Below are 25,293 nucleotides of genomic sequence, written 5' to 3'. Positions count from 1 at the left end.
TCTTGAGGGGATATACGAGTATTGAAAGCAAAAAAATACTACACAACCTATCGCAACTGGGTGATGCACATGAAAGACCATGTGAGGCAGCAATAGGTGATAAGATGGAGACCGCACTGCCAGTTGCCTCAGCCCAACTTATCGTACACAGCTGCATACAATTACACTCATGACTGCTACCACTGCACTCCGTGCACGTCATAACTTGGAGAGATTTTTGTTAAATGAATATCGGATCGTTCATAAAGCTGTAGTAACTCTTGAGTTGTCATAAAACAAGTACGTTGTTAACCACTTCACTCCGGGCCAAAATCTCACAGGCAGCATTAGCTGCCAGACGTACGATGTTGCGTCATAATACTCACATCATAAAAAATAGTCACCGCTTATATTGATCGTTCTCTCTTTCACCCGTGAATTTTGATGACCATAGAAAATGTGATGAAGCCAGTTTAGAGAGTATGTCAGTTACGCAGGGACGACTACAATAAATATAATCAAGATGCCGATATGGCAGCCTTGCGTATCCACTTGCTCCTCATGCCGCCTATGTAGGCGGCACCGTATGGAAGAGGTTAAGTGAGGAGTACCTGTATACATCTATAAAGAGTGAAAGCATGGTTAGACTTAATGACCCTTCCCCCTTCCTTACAAGAGAGAAAAGGCCATTAGTATATACATACATGTATATTAAGCCTCCAAGTATGATGTCTTCAATAAGTAGAATCTATTTCCAAATGGCTCTGAACTTTCCTCAAGTTTCTCTTTATCTGCATATGTGTGTGTTTCTGTTTGATATACTTCTTGTAAACAGTTTTATAAACCAAAAATATATTGACATTTGTTTCACCAACAGCTCTGGGGATATCATAATCTTTGACTACCGTGAAGGTGAATCAACAACCAGGAAGATTCCATGGACCAGTGATGACAATCACAAACCTGTTGCTTTAGCATTCAGCCCTACAGCTGAGTGGCTTCTAGTTGCAAGTAAGATTATGTCTAGTATGTAGTCAGGCACTTTCCTACATGCACATTTGACCCTGACAATGTAGGCTAACCAACAATAAACTTTACACTAGTGTTCTTTGTATTCACCAAGTATCTTGGTGGTTCTCTGAAATTGTAATTAGATCAGGAACTTTTTCTGGGTCATTCCTTAGAAATACAGATAATTATAATCAATTGGTCAGTTGCCCTGGTTCTTTCTTGCTGGAGACTTGTGGCCCACAGGAAGTAAGCCACAGCCATTCAGCCCACAAGCCACTCAATAAAAAGGTTTTGCTTTGCTCTCTGGAAAGAGTGAGTGTAAAGCAATGTAGGATGAGGTGCTGTGAGGTGGTTGCATTTTGGAGACATGGAGGTCCAAGAATGTTGCCTGCTACTGTGTGGCTATGGGTTTCCAGTCAGTAAAACTGTATGACCTTGTTTGATATCAGCACAACAATGTCATCTGCATGTACTAGGCTTTTTGTCATTCATTCTTACTCATTTTAGTTTTTGTCAGTTCATGTTTTTATTTGTATTACAGGTGAAGATGGTACTCTCTTTGTCATTCCATTGGGGGGCTACCTGGACCCCAATGTGGCTCCAGATCATCGCTTTAAGACAGATGATGTGCTTGTCTTGCCACCCAATGGCAGTCGTGCTCGACCAACAGCACTTGTCTGGTAGGCCCTGTGGTTTTTATTTCTGGTAGCTATTATGTTGTGCTATATTGCATCTGATCCAGGGTAGTGGGCAGGATACAAGGATGATCCATCATCCATGAGGAGCTAAGAGGAGAGGGGGGAAGGGGTGGTGGACGGGAGTGGGTGTGTGCCGTTGATTTGGCTACCTCCCTTATAAAGGGGAAAAAGTTCTTGGTATATAGATGTATAGTACAATAGCTATAATTTCTTTTAGTATTTCAGTGTTTATACTCAATAACAACTAAATTGTCAGGTATCTCAGTTCTGCAGTGATTAAATCTCATGTCTATTGTATTCATTTCTTCGTCTAAACATGTTTTGTTTTTTATGGTGATATGTGCGCTCATGTTATCTTTTGATTTTTCAACACTAAAAAAAATTCAAATTATGTTAATGGAATTAATTTTCTCTCTCTCTCTCTCTCTCTCTCTCACTCTCTCTCTCTCTCTCTCTCTCTCTCTCTCTCCTGTCTCCTCTCCCTCTCCTCTCCCTCTCCTCTTCTCTCTCCTCTCTTCCTCCTCTCCTCTCTCTTCTCTCTCTCTCCTCTCCTCTCCTCTCCTCTCTCTCCTCTCTCTCCTCTCCTCTCTCTCTCCTCTTTATCTCCTCTTTCTCTCCTCTCCTGTCTCTCTCCTCTCCTCTGTCTTTCCTCTCTCTCCTCTGTCTTTCCTCTCTCTCCTCTGTCTCTCCTCTCTCTCCTCTGTCTCTCCTTCTCTCTCTCTCTCTCTCTCTCTCTCTCTCTCTCTCTCTCTCTCTCTCTCTCTCTCTCTCTCTCTCTCTCTCTCTCTCTCCTGTCTCCTCTCCCTCTCCTCTCCTCTTCTCTCTCCTCTCTTCCTCCTCTCCTCTCTCTTCTCTCTCTCTCCTCTCCTCTCCTCTCCTCTCTCTCTCTCCTCTTTATCTCCTCTTTCTCTCCTCTCCTGTCTCTCTCCTCTCCTCTGTCTTTCCTCTCTCTCCTCTGTCTCTCCTCTCTCTCCTCTGTCTCTCCTTCTCTCTCTCTCTCTCTCTCTCTCTCTCTCTCTCTCTCTCTCTCTCTCTCTCTCTCTCTCTCTCTCTCTCTCTCTCTCTCTCTCTCTCTCTCTCTCACACCTCTTTCTCTCCTCTCTGCTGTTTCTCTCTCCTCTCTCTCTCTCTCTCTCTCTCTCTCTCTCTCTCTCTCTCTCTCTCTCTCTCTCTCTCTCTCTCTCTCTCTCTCTCTCTCTCTCTCTCTCTCTCTCTCTCTCTCTCTCTCTCTCTCTCTTTCTCTCTCCCCTCTCTCTCTCTCCCCTCTTTCTCTCTCTCTCTCTCCCCTCTTTCTCTCTCTCTCTCTATCTCTTCTCTCTCTCTCTCCCTCTCTCTCTCTCTCTCTCTCTCTCTCTCTCTCTCACACACACACACCTCTTTCTCTCCTCTCTGCTGTTTCTCTCTCCTCTCTCTCTCCTCTCTCTCTCCTCTTCTCTCTCTCTTGCCTCTCTCTTTCCTCTCTCTCTTCGCTTTCTCTCTTCTCCTCTCTTTCTCATCTCTTTCTTCTCCTCTCCTCTCCTCTGTCTTTCCTCTCTCTCCTCTCTCTCCTTTCCTCCCCTCTCCTCTCTCTCCTCTCTCTCTCTCTCCTCTCTCTCTCCCTCTCTCCCTCTTCCCCTCTCTTCTTTTCTCTCCTTTTCTCTTCTTCTCTCCTTCTCTTCTTCTCTCCTTCTCTTCTTCTCTCCTTCTCTCCTTCTCTTCTTCTCTCCTCTCCATCTCTCTCTCTCCTCTCTCTCTCCTCTCTCTCTCTCCTCTCTCTCTCTCTCTCTCTCTCTCTCTCTCTCTCTCTCTCTCTCTCTCTCTCTCTCTCTCTCTCTCTCTCTCTCTCTCTCTCTCTCTCTCTCTCTCACTCTCTCTCTTTTCTCTCAGTTGGAGGCCATTTCAGTAGACAAATGTATAGGAAAGCACTTTTTAATTTCTAACCTTACTGATACAGTACATAAACAACAGAAACCTCAGTCATTGCAATTTTTCCTTTGTAGGTGGCAAACCCTTGTTGGTGACACATCACTTGCCATCATTGGAACGGAGCTTGGAGAGCTCTCCTTTGTGGAGATCAGCACAGGAAAGGAGGTTGGAGGAACCTACATAACAGTGCCTGTAACGGAACTCTTTATTTGCAGGGACAATTCATTGGACACTGTCTATCTCTTGGTAAGAATATTTATAATCTTTATATCCTTTTTTGTGTATGGATATAATAAAATATTGTGTAGTTTATTGTCAAGCCCTTAATCCATTGTCCTTGATCCCTGTTTTGGGAGACACCACCAACACCTTAAGTTTTCATCCATTTGAGCTGAACAATGTAATGTTTGTAAAAATAAATTAAAAAACCCATTGTCTGAAGGAAAAAAAAAAAAAAAAAACTGAGGTACTCTAAGTTCTGTATACCATGATCAATAGCCATGGTCCTCTTCAACAGATAGATATAAAGAGATGAGAAACAGAATGAATGCATAACATTTAAACACACGTAACAAGACTTGGATACTCACTGGCCAAGCTGGCTAGGGCATCGCTACTTGCATTGGAAGTTGAGGTGATGGAGGTTCGAACCCTGCTACGGGAGTGTTGAACCAAGGGCATGATTCGTTAGATTCCATGTTTTGGGGTATTCTGTAAGAGGCACCATCTTAGCATCCTGATAGGGGAAATTTTGTGACATTAAACCAAATTAATCAGTCAAACAGAACTTGGAGAGACTTTGTCATATGCCCCCCAGTCAGATTGTAAAAGTAATTGACACTGTGCAGGGACAGAAGAGATTATTTTAAAAATTGATTTGTTCATTGTGAGGCAAGTAATGGACTTTGAAGACCATTGTACTTTGGAAATATTACAATTAAGGAGGTATTTGAATTAAGAGTATTCAACTATTTTCTTTGTAGAAATACGTTGGGATAGGAAAATAATGGCAGCATTTTCACAGCCCATTTGATTATTTAAATTGCTGGTATGATGAAACATCACAGAGTTAAAGAAAATAAATCAAGTAATACCAGGATAATTCCATGGTATTTCATCATACTAGCATATTGTATAGACCATAATTTTCTATAAATAGAACAAGTTACTGTATTTGTGCAAATAGACCATTGGAAGGATTTGTATGTGTAAAGAACAAGAAAATGATCCTTGATTTATGTGCAGATTACAGGAACTGAAGAACGGCAGTGGCGTCTTGTCCTAGAGCAGCGAAGTAGTCAATATCTCTACCCCCTTGAGCACCTTTCCCCTGAGTGGCCTGATGATGATTCTTCTGGGTCTTTGCGGCCACTGGGATCGGCCTCGGTGCCACCTCCAAGGTCAAGGCTCCAGGGTCTCAAACAGCTTTCAGTTGAGAAGTTACAACTCCTGAAACAGAGATTAGCAGAAGCCAAACAGGGAAGGGCAAGGCGACCCTTAACAGAAAATAAAGGTAATTTTCAGCTACTGATAGTTTATTTACCTATTTACATTTTCCTTTTTGCATACATTAACTTATTTGTAATATAGACCAATATCATTATACATACATATACCAAGGGCTTTTTCCCTTCTTACAAGGGAGGTAGCCAAAAAGAAAAAGGCCTAAAAACCATTCCCGCCCATTTCATCCCTAAATACACTCCACTCCCCTCCACCCTCTACCCTCCCTCTTCTCTTGGCATCTTATATATTTATTTATTACAATTTCCCTCAACAAGTAGTGCTATGTGAACCAACAGCAGACAACCCAGTGCCACCCACATTTAAACAATTCAAACTTCCTTCTTGTAGTATGTTGTTTGTTACTGACTTGGATGCATAGGTTTTCCATTAGTCAGAAAATTTGAATATTGAGCTTATTGTGGTTGGGGGAAAAGAATGCTGCCACCAGGTATTCCCACTTGGATTGTAAGAGGCGAGAAAAATGGGACGGGGATTGGGACCAGGCATCCTTCTCCCTGTAGCCCCACAGGGGACATTCCTAAAAAAATGTTAAGGCATAAGAGGGTCTAGGAGTTTTCCAACTAGCACCCTAAGGTTTGGGTCTTTTAATGTGCATGGATGTGGTACAGATGAGAGTAAAAGGGAAGAGATGGTAGTATATTTGTGAGAAGAAAGATGGATGTGTTGGCTGTGAGTGAAACTAAGTTGAGAGGGAAGGGCGAGTGTGAGTTTGGGAGTGTAGTTGGGAGGTTCTCAGGAGTGAAGAGAGGGAGAGGGAGAGAAGGGGTGGCTATACTAGTAAGTGAAGAGATAGGTAAATGTGTAGTGGAGTGGAAAGATGTTTCTTCAAGGATAATGTGGATGAAGGTGAAACTGGGAAAGGAGATGTGGGTTTTTGTAAGTGCATATGGGCCTGGTAGTGAGAAGAAAGGGAGGCTTTTTGGATAGATTTAAATGAGTGCATAGAGGGATTAGGGAGGAATGTCAATGTAGTAGTATTGGGAGACCTTAATGCTAGGATAGGAAATGAATCAATTGATGGAGTGGTTGGGAAATGTGGAGTTCCAGGAAAGAATTGTAGTTGAGAGTTGATGGTGGAGATGTGTCTAGAAAGAGAGTTGATAGCAAATACAGTGTTTCAGAAGAAAGTAGAGCATAAGTACACATGGGAGAGGGTGGTGGATGGAAGAGTGGTAGATAGAGTGTCAATGGACTATGTAGTAGATAGGAGTATAATAGGAAGAGTTAAGGATGTAGATGTTCTAAGGGGAGAGAGTGGGGGAATATCAGATAATTTTTGGGTGGAAGGTAAGTTGAGAGTGGAAGATAGATGGAGAAAGAGGAAAAGGACAAAAGGTAGGGAGGTGCTTAGAGTGAACTCTTTAAATGAATAGGAAAAGGAGAAGGAGTACAAGAAGAAGCTGAGAGAGGAGTGGGAGGGAGTGAAGGATAGAGTAGAGCTAGGAGTGGAGGAGGAATGGGGATGGTTCAAGGAGGGAGTCACAAAGTGTGCAAAGATGGTGTGTGGAACAAGAAGAACAGGAGGAAATAGAAGGAAGAGTAGTGAATGGTGGGATGAGGAAACAAAGAAGGTTGTAAAAGAGAAGAAGCGAGCTTTCACAGATTGGTTACAAAATAGGACGAGGGAGTCATATGAGAGGTACAAAGAAAAGAAAAGAGAAGTAAAGCAAAAGGTAAAGGAGTCAAAGAGGAGAGCAGATGTAAAATGGGGTAAGAGTATGACAGAAAATTTTGAAAGTAATAAAAAGATGTTTTGGAAATAAATTAACCCCTTCCATACGGTGCCGCACACGTAGGCGTCATGAGGAGCAAGTGGATTCGCGACGCTGCCATACTGGCGTCTTGATTATATTTATTGTAGTCGCCCCTGTGTTTTTACATTCTCCCTTATCTGCTCTTAATCCCATTCTCTGTGGTTTTCAAAATTCACGGGTGAAAGAGAGAACGATCGATATAAGCCGTGACTATATTTTATGATGCGAGTATTATTACGACACGTCGTACAGCTGGCATTGGCTGCTGCCCGCGAGATTTAAGTCCCGTAGTGAAGTGGTTAAGAGAGGAAGAGGAGGCAAATCAAGTAGAGAAGAAAAGGTAAAAGGTGCAGAAGGAGAGATGATAATGGAAGCGAAGGCAATAAGGGGAAGATGGGCAGAATATTTTAGGGAGTTGCTAGATGTGAAGGAGGATAGGGAGGGAAAACTAGTTGCTGTGGGAAGTGCTAAGAAAATCACCATGATGAGTGAGGAAAATGGAGGAGAAATAAGGAAGGATGAAGTGAAGGCAGTTGTTAAGATGATGAGAGCAGGTATGGATGGATGCCATGCAGAATGTCTAAAAAAAGGAGGTACAGTGATGGTGGACTGGCTGGTGAGGTTATTTAATGTTTGTTGGAGAGAGGGTAGGGTGCCAGAGGACTGGAGGAGTGCAAGGGAAAAGGGGACAAATGTGTGCAGTAGTTTCAGAGGGATTAGCTTGTGAAATGCAGTTGGGAAGGCTTATGAGAGGATCTTGATTGAGAGGATAAGAAGAGGAACAGAGGGAGTAATTGGTGAGGAACAGTGTGGATTTAGGACAGGTAGAGGTTCCATAGATCAGATTTTTGTGGTAAGACAGATATGTGAGAAAGCTATAGGAAAAGGTAAGGATGTTTTTTGGGCTTTTATGGATCTGGAAAAGGCTTATGACAGGATAGACAGGAAGGCACTGTGGGAGGTTTTGCAGATGTACGAGATAGGAGGAAAGCTTTTAGGAGCTGTCAAAAGTTTTTACAAGAGTAGTCGAGCATGTGTCAGGATTAGAAATGGAGAGAGTGAGTGGTTCGAGGTAAAGGTGGGACTTCGTCAGGGATGTGCTATGTTGCCCTGGCTGTTCAATTTATACATGGATGGGGTGGTCAGAGAGGTAAATGTAAGAGTGGTGGGTCAGGCATTGGAAATGTTTAAAGAAAATGGAGAAAAGTGGGATGTGAACCAACTATTGTTTGCGGACAACACTGCGCTTGTAGCAGGATCAGAGGAGGGATTGAGGAAGTTGGTGACAGAGGTTGGGAGAATGTGTGAAAGAAGAAAGTTGAAGATAAATGTGGGTAAAAGTAAGGTGATGAGATGTACAAGGGGTGAAAGTGGCAGCAGACTGGAAGTGAGCATTAAGTGAGAGTGACTGGAGGAAGTGAATAGTATTAGATACTTGGGTGCAAATGTGGCAGGAAAGGTTGGAGTGGAGGTGGAGGTAGAATGTAGATTGAGAGAAGCAAGTAAATGCCTTGGTGGATTGAAAAGTGTAATGAGGAATAGACATTTGGGAATGGAGGCTAAGAGGAGATTGTATGAAGGAGTGATTGTGCCACCAGCACTGTATGGGACAGAAATATGGAACATGAGAGAGGAAGAGAGAATTAGTTTAAATGTGTTTGAGATGAGGTGTCTTCTCCTTTTCTGCATGAGGGAATGGAGAGGGGGGGGTTGCCAATTTAATGAAGGAGCCTTGCTGTGGATGTGCTGTGTCTTGTGACACTGCTTCTGACCCAGGGCAGTGGACAAGATGCAGGGATGACCCGTCATCCAGGAGGTGCCAAGATAAGAGAGAGGGTGGAGGGGAGTGGAGTGTATTAGGGATGGAATGGGTGGGAGTGGTTTTTGTGCCTTTGTTTTTTGGCTACCTCCCTTGTAAGGGGGGAAAAGCCTTTGGTATATGTATTAAATACATACACATACATATACCAATGGTTTTTCCTTCATACATGGGAGGTAGCAAAAAACAAAAGCATAAAATCCACTCCCACCCATACCATCCCCATATACTCCACTCCCATTTACCCCCCTCCCTCCCTTTTATCTTGGCTCCTCCTGGATGACAGGTCATCCCTATGTCTTGCCCAATGCCCTGGGTCAGAAGCAATGCAGCAAGACACAGCATCCACAGCAATGCCACTTCATTTAATTTGCAACCCCCCCCTCTCTGTCCCTTCGTGCAGAAAAAGAGAAGACAGGGAGAAATCCCTTCAGCCTGCATTAAAATATCATTCCACAGGCAGTAACAGATGGCTAGAAATGAGCTCTGTTTTCTCACACATACTACCTCACCCTCCATTCCCCCACCCATTCCACTTTATGCATCACAACATCATCCATATACAACCATTCTCCATTCACCCCTGTCTTCTGTCCTCTCCTGTCCTTCCTCAACAGACATTCCCCTCTTCCCGAAAGCCCCTTTCAGCCCATCCATCCATCTCATCCTTGGTCGCCCCCTCATGTTCACTCCCTCCACATCTACCTTCCATACCTCTTTTACTAGTCTTTCTTCACTCATTCTTTCCATGTGTCCAAACCATCCCAATACTCTTTCATCCACCCTATCTCCCAACACCCTTACCACCCCTGTTCTCCTCACCTCCTCATTTCTCACTCTATCCAGCCTAGTAACCCCCATCATACTTCTCAGACGTGGAACATAATAAAAGAAATTTATAACGAGGGAATAGACAAATATTTACCAAAGAAGAAACAAGAAAGGGTGTACATTAAGTGATGGGACAACAAAAAATGTAGTGAGGCCAAAGATAGAAGAGACAGAGTTTGGAAAAGATGGAAAAAAAAAAAAAAAAAAAAAAGAGTAAGTGGCAAATATAAATCAAACTACATACATACATATACCAAAGGCTTTTTCCCCCTACACAGGGGATAGCCAAAAAGAAAAAGGCATAGAAACCACTCCCACCCATTCCATTTCCTATATATTCCACTCCCCTCCACCCTCCTCTCTCCCTCTTATCTTGGCACCTCCTGGATGACGGGTCATCCCAGCATCCTGTCCATTGCCCTGGGTCAGAAGCAGTGTCGCAAGACACAGCACATCCACAGCAAGGCTGCTTCATAAATTCGGCGACCCCCCCTCTCCATCCCCTCATGCAGAAAAGGAGAAGACAGGGAGAAATGAATATGTAAATATATGTAAGGAAGAAAAGAGAAATTATGAAAAAGACATAATAGAAAAATGCAAAGACCAACCCAAACTGATCTCAGGTATGTGATTAGTAAACTAAAAGATAAACAAGAAATAGTAAAACTGCGTCAAGGGAATGATGAATATATAGAAGATGTAGAAATGGCTGAAATTATGAACAAACATTTTAAATCTGTATTCACAATTGAAAGTACACAAAATTGGAAGGAAGGACATAGAGAAAGATCCCCTCCAATGAAAGAAAGAACTGTGACAAAGAAAAAAATAAGGGATGAAATAGAAAACTTTGAATTCAGAAAATTACACAATCTGGATGGAATTGCAAATTGGATATCAAAAGAATGTATAGATGAACTAACAGACAAAGTATATAAAATTATTTATTTCTCACTCAAAGAAGGGAAGGTACCACAAGATTGGAAAAATGCAAATATTGTATCAGTATATAAAGGAGGAGACCAGGAAAATCCAACTAATTATAGACCAATCTCCCCTACACAATAGCAAAAATATGTGAAAAAGTTATCAAAAGTAGATGGATTAAACATCTAGAAGAAGGTAATTTATACTGAATCCAAAATACATACATACATACATATACCAAGGCTTTTTCCCCCTTCCAAGGGAGGTAGCCAAAAAGGGAAAGGCATAAAAACACTCCCACCCATTTCATCCCTAAATACACTCCACACCCCTCCCACCCTTCCTCTCATCTGAACACCTCCTGGATGACGGGTCATCCCTGCACCCTGCCCACCGTCCTGGGTCAGAAGCAGTGTCGCAAGACACAGTACATCCACAGCAAGGCCGCTTCATTTAATCGGCGACCCCCCCTCTCCGTCCCCCTTTGCATATAAGGAGAGGACGGGGAGAAATCCCTTCGGGCTGCGTCAAAATTTACTCACACATACTACCCCACCCCCCACCCCCCTGCCCATTCCTCCTCATGCAGTCACAACATCATCCATATACAACCATTCTCCACTCACCTCTGTCTTCCGTCCTCTCCCTTCCTTCCTCAACAGACATTCCCCTCTTCCCCAAAGCCCCCTTCACCCCATCCATCCACCTCATCCTAGGACGTCCCCTCATGTTCACTCCCTCCACATTTGGGAATGGATGCGAAGAGGAGACTGTATGAAGGAGTGATTGTGGCAACAGCACTGTATGAATCCAAAATAATTTCGATTTAGACATGGAAGATCATGTGCCACTAACTTGATTTGCTTTTACTTGAGGCTAATAGAAATAATGCAAGAAAGGGACAGATGGATGGATTGTGCTTTCCAAGATCTATAAAAAGCATTTGATAAAGTACCACACAAAAAGCTATTAAGAAAAATTGAAATAATAGCTGGTGTACAAGGAAAGTAATGGAATTGGATGGAAGATTTCTTGAACAGGAGAAAAATGAGGGTGGTACTGAGAGAGAAAAACTTGACCTGGGAAGAAATGATAAGTAGAGTCCCACAAGGCTGTATTGGCTCTGATAATGTTTGCCATATATACAAATGACATGGATGAAGATGTGGAATGTTATATGAACTTCTTTGCAGATGATGCAAAACTACTAAAGAAAGTAAGTACAGAGAAAGACTGTGAATCACTACAGAAAGACCAGGATAAAATCTGGGAATGGAGTCAAAAGTGTAAAGTTAACTTCAACATCAAGAAATGTAGTATAATGGAGTTTGGAAGAAGTAAAAATAGAATATCAGGGCAATATAAAATTGGTACAAAGGAATTTCAATAAGTTAGCTTGGAAAGGGACTTAGGAGTAATTACACTGTACAACAAATTTTAGGATTAAGAAAAAAACATAGTTCTCATGTGCGTTTTGTTATGAAGTTCAGTGTGCTTAATTCAAATTTGATAAAAATTTCATGCCACGTCACAATTTTTTGTAAATCGCTGTTTTAATAATTATGCAATTAATAGAGATATCCAAGGTTCCATATATGTATTTTGCTCCGAAAATCAGATTAAATGTCTTCATTGTATTTATTTAATTTATATATAATGAATCTGCATGTTTGTTAGCTTTATATGATGTATTAACCTACAATCTATTATTTACTTCTTCTTTTATAAGACGTCTCAGGCGTGTCACGCTTCAGGTTCCAACAGAAGTCAGCCAGCATAGCAGGGCTCCATTTTCCCTTGTACCTGTTTTCCATTGACGCTATATCTTGATGGAACCTCTCTCCATGTTCATCACTCACATCTGCTGCATTCTCTGGGAAGAAGGACAGATGAGAATGAAGAAAGTGTATCTTCAGTGACATATTGCATCCGAGATCTTGGTAGCATTTGATTAGCCTCTCCACTTTACGCTCTCGCTGGGACTCTTGGTGCTTTCCCAGAAGCCCTTTGCATACATCTTTGAATGCATGCCAGGCCGCTAGCTCAGGTTCATCCATTGTCGCCTCAAAGTCCTCATCATTTATAAGCTTGCGAATCTGAGGGCCTACAAATATACCCTCTTTAATCTTGGCATCACTAATTTTAGGGAAGATCCCTTTGAGATACTGGAAACATGGCTTGTTATGTTGCAGTGCTTTGGTAAATTGCTTCATTAGGCCTAGTTTTATATGCAGTGGTGGCAAAATGATTTTCTCCTTCTTAACTAGTGGCTCATGAATTACATTATGGCATCCAAGCGTCATAGATTCCCGAGATGGCCATTCTGAGCGTATATAATGTTCTGATCTGGCCCTACTGTCCCACTTGCAAAGAAAGCACATAAATTTGGTGTATCCAGTTTGTAGCCCATTAAGTATGGCTACTACTTTCAAGTCTGCACAAATTAACCACTCATGCTCTTTGTAACTTATGCGGTCTAGAATAAAAGCAAGGTTCTCATATGTCTCTTAAAATGACTGAGTAAGCAACTGGAACTGAAGGCATGGTGTTCCCAATGTGCAACAGAACTGCTTTTATGCTGTAAAGGGATCCATCTATGAATAGCCTCCACTTATTGGGTTCATAGGACAACTCAAGGGCACTGAATAGGCCTCTGATATCATTACAATAAGTCAAGTTGTTTTCCAAAGTGAAGAAATCCTGTAGATTTGCAGAACGCTTCCTAAATACTGTAATTCGAGCTTCTTCATCCAACAGGTGCCATTGTTGCAAACGTGAGGCCAGGAGTTCACTCTGTTGCTTAGTAAGTGTTAGATCACGAACTAGATCATTGAGTTCTGGTTGGGTGATGAGGTGTGGTTTCTTATCAGATTCAAGTTGTGTCGTATACGTTGCATCTTGAGATTCTGAATCGTCTGAGTTGCTCGTGTCATCGCTTGGTAGTTCAGAGGGCGGCTGTGGTACAGGAATATCACTTGAATGTAGAACTGGGCGAATAGCAGACTGAAGATCTGGATACACGATAGATTTCTTGCCTTTTCTGTTGCGACCTGCTGGAAAATAAAATAAAATCAGACTAAAAATGGATACTATTGGTTGTGATCACGTGCAAAAATAGTGGAAGTGCAACTTATTATGTATTTCGATCTTTTTTATTGATACATCTCTTGAAAATATATATAAAAACAGTAAAAAATAAACACTGAACACCCACCTTTAATATCCGTTAAGCAGAAGTAGCAATCTGTTGAGTGGTCCTTTGGCTCCCTCCAGACCATTGGTACGCCAAACATGAGGCCAGTCCCTTTGCCTTTCACCCAGGCAGAAAGGGAACTTGTACACTTGACACAACATATGTGAGGTGCCCAGCTTTTGTCCTGGTCACCCACTTTACATCCAAAGTACAGCTCATAAAGTTTCTTTACACGTTGAGTCAACTGTCTCTTGTATTGCCTTAACCCCTTCCATACGGTGCCGCACACGTAGGCGTCATGGGGAGCGAGTGTATTCGCGAGGCTGCCATATCGGCGTCTTGATTATATTTATTGTAGTCGCCCCTCCATAATGACATTCTTTCTAATTCTTTTGTAATCGCATTTTCTATGGTTATCAAAATTCACGGGTGAAGAGAGAACGATCGATATAAGCGGTGACTATATTTTATGATGCGAGTATTATTACGACACGTCGTACGGCTGGCATTGGTTGCTGCCACCGAGATCTAAGTCCATGACGCCTACGTGTGCGGCACCGTATGGAAGGGGTTAATGTAACTGATCCACAAAACTTGTCTGGCGAATTCTTGCATTCTCTAGGCATCTTAACTCTGTATCCTGTTAAGAAAAAAAAACACATAGCTATGTGAAAAATTATATAAATGGTAAAAGCAACAAAAAATACCGTTCAGATAGACATTGCGGGCACTGCTATTTACGAAGAACTGGAGGGTCACAGAAAGAAACGGATGTTATATTCGTGATCTACGCAAAAAATAACTCTAGAAAAGGATAGTCTCATTTCCGTTTTTTTTTTCATTGTTATACAGTGTTATTAGCAAAGGCATGTCACCAGACAAGCATATCAACAAAATAGTCAGAGAAACTTTCAATTTACTAAGATCAATGAAAGTGGCCTTTGACTACTTGGATGAGGAAATGGTAAAGAAAATATTAGTTACACTGATAAGACCAAGATTGGAGTATGCTGTGACACTATGGACACCCAGTACTAAAAAGAATATAACGAAATTAGAAAGAATTCAAAGAGCAATGACAAAGTTGGCACCAACTCTCTCTAAACATACAAAGATTGTCCAAACTGAAACTACCAACCCTGGAACAAAGAAGAGAAAGAGGAGGTCTACTGACCATTTACAGAATTATGAAAAGGATGGAAGTCCTTGACAAAGAAGATTTATTAAAGTGGGATAAGAGAAAAACAAGAGGACATGAAAAGAAACTCAAAAAGGATAGTTATAGAAGAGATCTGAAAAAGAATAATTTTCCACACAGAGTGGTGGATATTTGGAACAAATTGGATGAGGCAACAGTGTGTGCAAAAACTATACAAGAATTTAAGAACAAACTTGATGCTGAAAGATACAGAGACAGGTCACTACGAGCATAGCTCCCTTCCTATATAATACAACTAGGAAAAAAATGCATACTCTCTCACTCCCCCCCCATCCCCAACCTATTCCCTTCCATGTATAACAGCATCATCCATATACAACCATTTTCCTATCTTCTGTCCTCTCCCTTCCTCAGCAGACATTCCCCTCTTTCTGAGTGCCCCTTTTACCCCATCCATCCATCCATCTCATCCTTGGTGGCCCCTTCATGTTCACTCCTTCCACCTCTACCTTCCACACCTTCTTTATGAATCTTTCTTTACCCATTCTTTCTATGTGTCCAAACCATCCCATTACTCTTTCATCAACCCTATCTCTCAACTCCCTTTCCACCCCCTAATTCTCCTCACTTCACCTCCTCCTTTGTCGCTCTAACCAGCTTAGTAACCCCTACCATACTTCTCGGGCATTTCATCTCATACATACATACATACATATACCAAGGCTTTTTCCCCCTTACAAGGGGGGTAGCCAAAAAGAAAAAGGCATAAAATCTCAAGGCATTTCATCTCAAACATATTTAAACTCTTCCCCTCTTCCTCACTTATGTTCCATGTTTCTGCTCCATACAGTGCTGTCGGCTAAATCATGCCTTCATAGAATCTACTCTTAGCATCCATTCCCAAATGTCTGTTTCTCATTACATTTTTGAATCCTCCAATGTATTTACATGCTTCTCTTAACCTACATTCCACCTCCACCTCCACTCCTCCCTTTCCCACCATATTCACACACAAGTATTTAAAGTTACCCACTTCCTCCAGTCTCTCTCCCTTAATACTCACTTCCAATATGCTGCCCTTGTATATCTTATCACCTTACATTTACCCACATTTATCTTCAACTTCCTTCTTTCGCACACCTTCCCAAGCCCTGTCACTAACTTCCTTAATCCCTGCTCTGATCCTGCCACAAGTGCAGTGTCGTCAGGAAACAACAACTGGCTTATCTCCCATTTTTCTCCATTTTCTTTAACCATCACCAATCCATGGCCCATTACCCTTGCATTTACCTCTTGGATCACCCCATCCATGTATAAATTGAACAGCCAAGGCGACATAACACACCCCTGGCAAAGTCCCACCTTTACCTCAAACCACTCACTCTCTCCATTTCTAATTCTAACACAGGCTCTACTATTCTCGTAAAATCTCTTGACTGCTCTTAAGAGTTTTCCCCCTATTCCATATATTTGCAATAACTCCGACAGTGTCTTACTGTCTACCTTGTCATAAATCTTTTCCAAATCCATAAAGGCCCCCAAAAAATCCTTACCTTTTCCTAAAACTTTCTCACATATCTGTTTTACCACAAAAATTTGATCCACCCAACCCCTACCTGTACTAAACCCACACTGTTCCTCACCAATTACTCCCTCTGTTCCTTTCCTAATCCTCTCAATCAAAACCCTCCCATAAGCCTTCCCAACTCCACTCAACAAACTGATTCTTCTGAAACTACTACACTATCTTTAGTTCATTATATCTATTACATTTCAGGTGTGGATACATGTGATATAGATGAAATATCTGCTATCCCGACCGCTGAAGCCATGACTGCTTCAACCACATCGGCAGGGTCCGATGAAGTGGTTTGCCACATTTCAAGCAGGCCAGAACGTTTGAGTAAATTCATTCATGAAGTTTTAGCCACCCCACAGTATGCGAAGGAGCGGTACCTGCTGGCCGGGCACTGCAAGCCTAATGAATCACTTATGGTATGTACGAATTTGCCATGCAATTATCGGCATACACTATTATGTTGGGTTTGATATCTTTCGATGCAAGCATGTATTGAAGTACTGTTAGAATACCGCTAGTTGATCAATCTGTCTCAATTATTTTTTTTTGGATAGTGTTTGGGGACCTTGTTGAAAGCATTGTTTATATTTATGGCAAGCTTAATTTCTTTCTGGAATGGGTCTTTTTTTAATTAAATTCTTCTAGTACTTGTGTGATGTTTTTGAGCAGAGAACTAGTAGAGTGACCTTCCTTGAAACCATGTTGGGTTTTTTTTTTTGTATTTCTGGTTTGATACTTGCAGTTGGCTTTTCATCAGCTTGGATGTTGTGGATAATAGTCAGGTTGTTCTGTATGATGCAGGGTTTTCAGATGAGTTGGTTTCAAGAATGTTATTATGTGAGCTCTTTTCCATTCATTTGGGTTGTTAGTATGTAATCAGGAATTGTTAGAAATATTATATAAGGGAGGTTATGCAGATTTATGGGATAGGAGGAAAGCTTTTGGGAGCTGTCAAGAGTTTTTATGTGAGTAGTAGAGCATGTGTGTTAGGATTGGAAATGGAGAGAGTGAGTGGTTTGAAGTAAAGGTGGGACTTCGTCAAGGATGCGTTATGTCGCCCTGGCTGTTCAACTTATACATGGATGGGGTGGTGCGAGAGGTGAATGCTAGGGTAGTGAGTCAGGGATTGGAGATGGTTAAAGAAAATGGAGAGAAAAGTGGGAGGTGAGCCAGCTGTTGTTTGCGGACGACACTGCGCATGTGGCAGGGTCAGAGGAGGGATTGAGGAAGCTGGTGGCAGAGTTTGGGAGAGTATGTGATAGAAGAAAGCTAAAGATAAATGTGGGTAAAAGTAAGGTGATGAGATGTACAAGGGGTGAAAGTGGCAGTAGACTGGAAGTGAACATTAAGGGAGAGCGACTGGAGGAAGTGGATAGTTTTAGATACTTGGGTGCAAGTGTAGCAGGAAAAGGTGGAGTGAAGGTGGAGGTAGAACGTAGATTGAGAGAAGCGAGTAAATGCCTTGGTGGTTTAAAGAGTGTAATGAGAAATAGACATTTGGGAATGGATGCGAAGAGGAGACTGTATGAAGGAGTGATTGTGCCAACAGCACTGTATGGGGCAGAAACGTGGAACATAAGAGAAGAAGAGAGAAGGAGTTTGAATGTGTTTGAGATGAGGTGTCTGAGAAGTATGGTGGGGGTTACTAGGCTAGATAGAGTGAGAAATGAGGAGGTGAGGAGGAGAACAGGGGTGAAAAAGGATTTGGGAGATAGGGTTGATGAAAGAATATTAGGATGGTTTGGACACATGGAAAGAATGAGTGAAGAAAGACTAGTAAAAGAGGTATGGAAGGCAGATGTGGAGGGAGTGAACATGAGGGGGACGTCCTAGGATGAGGTGGATGGATGGGGTGAAGGGGGCTTTGGGGAAGAGGGGAATGTCTGTTGAGGAAGGAAGGGAGAGGACGGAAGACAGAGGTGAGTGGAGAATGGTTGTATATGGATGATGTTGTGACTGCATGGGGAGAAATGGGCGGGGGGGTGGGGGTGGGGGGGGGGTAGTGTGTGTGAGTGAGTTTTGACGCAGCCCGAAGGGATTTCTCCCCGTCCTCTCCTTATATGCAAGGGGGGACGGAGAGGGGGGGTCGCCGATTAAATGAAGCGGCCTTGCTGTGGATGTGCTGTGTCCTGCGACACTGCTTCTGACCCAGGGCGGTGGGCAGGGTGCAGGGATGACCCGTCATCCAGGAGGTGCTCAGATGAGAGGAAGGGTGGGAGGGGTGTGGAGTGTATTTAGGGATGAAATGGGTGGGAGTGTTTTTATGCCTTTTCCTTTTTGGCTACCTCCCTTGTAAGGGGGAAAAAGCCTTGGTATATGTATGTATGTATGTACTTATGGTTGTTTGGCCAAGGTGTTTGATGTGAAAGTTTGAGATCTTGTCTGGAGTCTGGGCCTTCAGCTTTGGATTTTTTTTTAAATTCTCTATTGCCTATTCTGTATCTTAACTGGTGAGAGTAGAGGTAACTTCAGTGACAGGATTGCTTTTATGTATTTCTTTGATTATTTTTCCTCTTTAACGATATTGTGGATTTGAAGCTACTTTTGGAGAAATACTTGTTGATGTCACATTGCTGCATTAGTGTTGGCATTTTCCCTGAGTTGCAGCAACTAGTTCATGAACAAGGTGGAGGTGATTTAGTTTTTAGTGTTTGATGGTTTCTACTGCAAACCACATTTTGGTATTCTCTTTTTTGTTGTAATGTTTCTGTTGAATTGCTATAGTGTCTTGCTATATTGCCTCTGACCCAAGGCAGTGGGCGAGATGCAGGGACGACCCATTATCCAGGAGGAGCCAAGCTAAGAGGGAGGGAGGGTAAATGGGAGTGGAGTATGTGGGAATGAAATGGGTAGGAGTGGATTTTATGTCTTTGTTTTTGGCTACCTCCCTTGTAAGGGGGAAAAAGCCATTGTTATATGTATTTATTTATTTATTTATTTTTATTTTTTTCTATTTTCTTTCTTTTTTAAGGTGGCTGTCTTGAAAAAATTCTATGAGTATTTGTAATGTGGTAGTACCACAAATTGTACATAGAGATAAACAGCTTCTTGAGGAGTATTTCTGGATGCACCCCCCCCCCCCCGCCAAAGGAAAAAAAACTCGTATTATTTCAAACAAACTACTTAATTAAGATAAAATATATTATTTTATCAGTCATGTTGAAGCAAATTTGCATAAAGTAAACTTGTGGAAATCGAGGACTATCTGTATTTCAATGATGGCATTTGGATTGTTATTCATGGGAGTTGTATGGATTGTTTGATTTCATCTTAGTTTTTAGAGTTCTGTAAGCTTGTTCTTTTAAAAACTACCAATTGTTACTGGCTGTTCAAACACATTGGATAAAGATGAGGTGTCGAGTTACATGTAAAAACCCTCTATTGTATGCTTCTTGTTGGTTTTTATGTAATCATGCTTACCATTACAAATATGATTTACATTGGTACATACCTAAGAGAAAGGTTGGGTGTTAATTTTACTTCTATTAAGTTGGGAATCTTTTATCTTGCAGGTTTACAGCACAGATTTAGAACCCACACCATTGTATGTCTTCAAACTGCCAACAAATGCAGGACATATTGTACTTCAGGACGAAATAATTTTTGTATCGGATGCCTCCTCTAAGCACAAGGTCACAATTGTATCCACATTCTTTGCTGCTTCTTCCAAAATTGATGGTCAGATAGTATGTATCGTATGTGATTTTCGCTTTTTAACGTTTCTGAATATGTGAATAAGTGATATTATAATGTGTTGCCTCTAGTTTTTCTGATTGGAAACCTGCAGCCCCATAGCACTGAGAATGAACTTAACCCCTTCGATACAATGACGCCTACATAGGCGTCATCAGGAACAAGTGGGTACACGAGGATGCCAATGTTGGCGTCTTGATTATATATATTGTAGTTGTACCTGCATGACCCCCATACTCTGTAAACTGGCTTCATCATATTTTCTATGGTTATCAAAATTCACGGGTGAAAGAGAACGAGCAATACAGCGGTAACTTTATTTTTTATAATGCGAGTATTATGATGCAACATCGCACGTCTGGCAGCTAATGCTGCCCACGAGATTTTGGCCTGTAGTGAAGGGGTTAAAGTATTGGGGAGAAAGAAAAGGAGATATAGTTTTCATATAGGTTAACCTTTTCAGTATGAGTCAAATTCTTGCATGCAGCATCGGACACCTAATGTACAATGCATCACACTACTTGTGTTATAAAGTATAAAGTCACAGCTATATTACTCATTCTCTTTCACTGTGAGTGATAATAAACACAGGAAATATGATCAAACCAGTGAACAGAATTTGGGGATCATTCAGCTACAACTAAAAAATAAGACACCACTATTCTCATGGCCTACTGGTGCCTCATGACACCTACATAGGTATAATTGTATCAAAGAGGTTAAGCAGGAAAGAATAAAAGGGACAAGTGGGATGGGAGTGAAAATGTTAACCCATTCAACTCCGATGACAAGATGTCTTGTCATTTGGTCAAATAAAACAAAAAATCATAATAAAACAACAAAATGTTTGATGATCAAACAGCACCAGAAAAATATGACGTCGTCAGTCCTCCTCGAGGAGGACTGATGACGTCATATTTTTCTGGTGCTTTTTGATAATCAAACATTTTGTTGTTTTATTATGATTTTTTGTTTTATTTGACCAAATGACAAGACATCTTGTCATAGGAGTTGAATGGGTTAAGAATGTTCTCTCATCCTTGTCCACTTTTTGCCTGTAATGGTGTACATGTTGAAAGGGACTAAAGACAGGTACCTGCTTTTGATGGTGTTTCAAGGTGAGCAAAGCTGCCCATATTCAAAATTCATCAACCCCTCACCTCCAGGAAGTGCAACCCTGAGGGGCTAACACTTGATCTCTGGACTAGGTCCAAGATATCTCTCTTTATCAACTTTAATTGTGTTTCTTACTTTTTCACATATGAGGAGACAGTGACTGGTAATTGATTTCCTTCCCCTACCACTTTAAGCTAGTGACATGGAAACAGTCTCACATTAACCCCTTCATTACCAACCCATCAACCTTATGTAAACAAACGTTTCAAACCGTCCCACGAATGGCTGGAGCCTTATGTTTGTAAACACAGGCACTTGCCACCACGTGGGTAGAAATAACCCAGAAACCGAGGCCTTGAGAGCCCTCAATACACACAGCTCATAACTGTGACACATGCGTATCACGGGAAGCACGCTCGGTTCCTGGCGGGTGCACTCAGCCGTGACACGCAGGTGTCACAAAACACGCATCCGGTACTCAAGGGGTTAATATAACATAGACAACAGTCCAAAGTTTCTCCCCAGAGGGATCAGTGTAAGGTTCTGATTACAATTGCCAGCTACTGTGGGGCTGCTGGTTTCCCACTTAGTGAAACTTGAGGCAACAATTGATTGATTAATGACGAGTTGAGAGACGCACATTTTGTATAATATTTGCTCAGTAATCTTATTTTCTATTGCACAGGATAGCAGAATAAATCCAGTAGTACAAGAAATTGAATTACCGGAAGGTGAGGAAATAATTGCATTATTTCCCTGTCCTGCTCTTCATGGCTTGGATCTACCAAGCACTCCACCTCCTTCAGGCAGCTCTTCAACAATAGATGATGATGGACTTGATGGAATTACAAATATGGAGTTACCATCTCACACTTGGCCTCATGGTTGTCTTATTGTAACAAAAACCAGCCTCTATACTTGTCAAACAAGGTAGGTTGATGGGCTTAAAAGTATGTAGAGTGGCCTGTATGAATTTGTTTTCACAATGTGTAGAACATATCAACCACCCTTTCCCACATATGCTTGTTCCTCTTCATTAATACAGTTAATCATCATGGTTATTATCTAAACACATCTTTGTATATATATATATATATATATATATATATATATACATACATACATATACCAAAGGCTTTTTCCCCCTACACGGGGGGTAGTCAAAAAGAAAAAGGCATAGAAACCACTCCCACCCATTCTATTTCCTATATATTCCACTCCCCTCCACCTTCCTCCCTCCCTCTTATCTTGGCACCTCCTGGATGACGGGTCATCCCTGCATCCTGTCCACTGCCCTGGGTCAGAAGCAGTGTTGCAAGACACAGCACATCCACAGCAAGGCCGTTTCATAAATTCGGCGACCCCCCCTCCCCATCCCCCTATGCAGAAAAGGAGAAGACGGGGAGAAATCCCTTCGAGCTGTGTCAAATTTTTTTTCATACATACTTCCTCACCCCCCATCCCTTCGAGCTGCGTCAAATTTTTTTTCATACATACTTCCTCACCCCCCATCCTTCACCCACTCCTAATCGAAAGGTTAAAGTCCAATGGTGTGGAAAGGAGCTAGAACACCACCAATATCCAGTATACCTAGGGGTAACCCTGGACAGGACCCTCTCGTTTGCCACCCACATCCAAAAACTAAGAGGGAAAGTAAGCTCCCGTAACTCCCTGCTCAAAAAACTAGCGGGAACAAAGTGGGGCGCAAATGCACACACACTCAGAACATCTGCCTTAGCACTGTGCTATGCACCAGCAGAATACTGCGCTCCGGTGTGGAGTAGATCAGCCAACGCAAAGAAAATAGATCCAGTACTGAACGAAACCTGCAGAATCATCACAGGAACACTTCGCCCCATGCCCACCAACATCCTGTACAGAATCGCAGGCATAGCACCCCCAGATATTCGACGACGCGCTTTAGCAAAAGTCGAAAAGGGCATACAAACCTCGGACACAAGGCACCCACTACAGTCACATGTGCCTCCCCCAAGTAGACTCAAGTCGCGAAAGAGCTTTGCCACCGTGGAGGAGATACCACCTGGTATGTTGCCCCACAATTACAGAATACAACAGTGGAAGGAGTCTGACAGCACAAGTCTCCCTAACAGTACAGTGCAAGGACCCAGTGAAGAGCTCTCAGATGGGGCACTGCTACCAAGACGCGAATGGTCCACACTAAATAGAGCAAGATCCAGAGTTGCCAGAACTGGTGACAATCTGGTTAAATGGGGCCTCAAAACCGACCCATCTTGCGAGTGCGGAGAAACTGAACAGAACATTGACCATGTCCTAAGCTCGTGCCCGCTTTCAACCAATTTAGACAACATTGACCTGGTCAAAATTAACCAAAGAACACTTGAATGGCTGTCTGTCTGGCGTGATAAGCTATGATGATGACCCACTCCCCCTCTTACATCACAGCATCATCTATACACAACCCCTCTCCATTCACCCCTATCATCTGTCCTCTCCCATCCTTCCTCCACAGACATTCCTCTCTTTTGTAAAGCCCCTTTCACCCCATCCATCCATCTCATCCTAGGATGCCCCCTCATATTCACTCCTTCCACCTCTGCCTTCCACACTTCTTTTACTAATCTTTCCATGTGTCCATACCATCCTAATACTCTTTCATCAACCCTATCTCCCAGTTCCCTTTCCACCCCTGTTCTCCTCCTCACCTCCTCATTTCTCATTTTATCTAGCCTAGTAACCCCTATCATACTTCTCAGACATTTAATTTGAAACACATTCAAACTCATTCTCTCTTCCTCTCTCATGTTCCATGTTTCTGCCCCATACAATGCTGTTGTCACAATCACTCCTTCATATTACCTCCTCTTAGCATCCATTCCCAGATGTCTATTTCTCATCATGCTTTTCAGTCCACCAAGGCATTTACTAGCTTCTCTCAATCTACATTCTACCTCCACCCTCACTCCTCCCTTTCCTGCCACATTTGCACCCAAGTTTCTAAAGCTATCCACTTCCTCTTTCACCCTTAATGCTCACTTCCAGCCTACTGTCACTCTCTCCCCTTGTACATCTCATCACCTTACTTTTGCCCACGTTTATCTTCAGCTTCCTTCTTTCACACACCTTCTCAAACTCTGTCACTAACTTCCTCAATCCCTCCTCTGATCCTGCTACAAGCACAATGTCATCAGCAAACAACAACTGGCTCACCTCCCACTTTTCTCCATTTTCTTTAATCATTTCCAATCCCTGACCCACTACCCTTGCATTCACCTCTCACACCACCCCATCCATGTAAAGATTGAACAGCCAGGGCGACATAACACATCCCTGACGAAGTCCCACCTTTACCTCAAACCATTCACTCTCTCCATTTCTAATCCTAACACAAGCTCTACTACTCACGTATAAACTCTTGACTGCTCTTAACAGCTTTCCTCCTATCCCATATATCTGTCATAAGCCTTTTCCAGATCCATAGAAGCCCAAAAAACATCCTTACCTTTTCCTATAGCTTTCTCACATATCTGTCTTACCACAAAAATCTGATCTACACAACCATTACCATTCCTAAACCCACGCTGTTCCTCACCAATTACTCCCTCTGTTCCTCTCCTAATCCTCTCAATCAAGACCCTCCCATAAGCCTTCCCAACTACACTCAACAAGCTGATCCCACTGAAACTACTACACTCACACTTGTCCCCCTTTCCCTGTACATCCTCTACATCTGCAAAACCTCCCACAGTGGCCCCTGTCCACCCCGTCATAAGCCCCTTCCAGATCCATAAAAGCCCAAAAAACATACCCACCCCTTCCCATAGCTTTCTCACACATTCGCCTTACCACAAAAATCCAATCCATTGTGGATTAAAAAGTGTAATGAGAAATAGACTTTTGGGAATGGATGCTAAGAAGAGATTGTATGGAGGAGTGATTGTGCCGACAGCACTGTGTGGGGCACAAGCATGGAACATGGGAGAGGAGGAAGCATGGAACATGAGAAAGGAGGAGAGAAGGAGTTTGAATGTGTTTGGGATGAGGTGTTAATGAGGTATGATAGGGGTTGCTAGCAGGGCTGTGGAGTCGGAACACAAAACCTCCGACTCCGACTCCTCTATTT

The 25,293-nt window shown here is 42.3% G+C and overlaps 1 protein-coding gene across 5 annotated transcripts in view; it reads left to right on the top strand.

Moving 5' to 3' along the window:
- Nucleotides 1-25,293, top strand: part of ca (RCC1 and BTB domain containing protein claret) — a 90,969-nt gene that overhangs the window by 22,167 nt on the left and 43,509 nt on the right. For all 5 annotated transcript variants that reach the window (XM_076199498.1, XM_076199407.1, XM_076199255.1 and 2 more), the window contains exons 3-9: nucleotides 857-990; nucleotides 1,532-1,670; nucleotides 3,668-3,839; nucleotides 4,839-5,106; nucleotides 16,581-16,798; nucleotides 19,895-20,068; nucleotides 21,877-22,121. In XM_076199498.1, the coding sequence (XP_076055613.1) occupies nucleotides 857-990; nucleotides 1,532-1,670; nucleotides 3,668-3,839; nucleotides 4,839-5,106; nucleotides 16,581-16,798; nucleotides 19,895-20,068; nucleotides 21,877-22,121 (1,350 nt within the window). The remainder of the gene's footprint in view (nucleotides 1-856; nucleotides 991-1,531; nucleotides 1,671-3,667; nucleotides 3,840-4,838; nucleotides 5,107-16,580; nucleotides 16,799-19,894; nucleotides 20,069-21,876; nucleotides 22,122-25,293) is intronic.

Source organism: Oratosquilla oratoria, chromosome 1 (genome assembly GCF_046742065.1).
Source record: "Oratosquilla oratoria isolate Oo_2021 chromosome 1, ASM4674206v1, whole genome shotgun sequence".
NCBI lineage: Eukaryota > Metazoa > Arthropoda > Malacostraca > Stomatopoda > Squillidae > Oratosquilla > Oratosquilla oratoria.
This window is presented reverse-complemented; position numbering and strand designations above follow the sequence as displayed.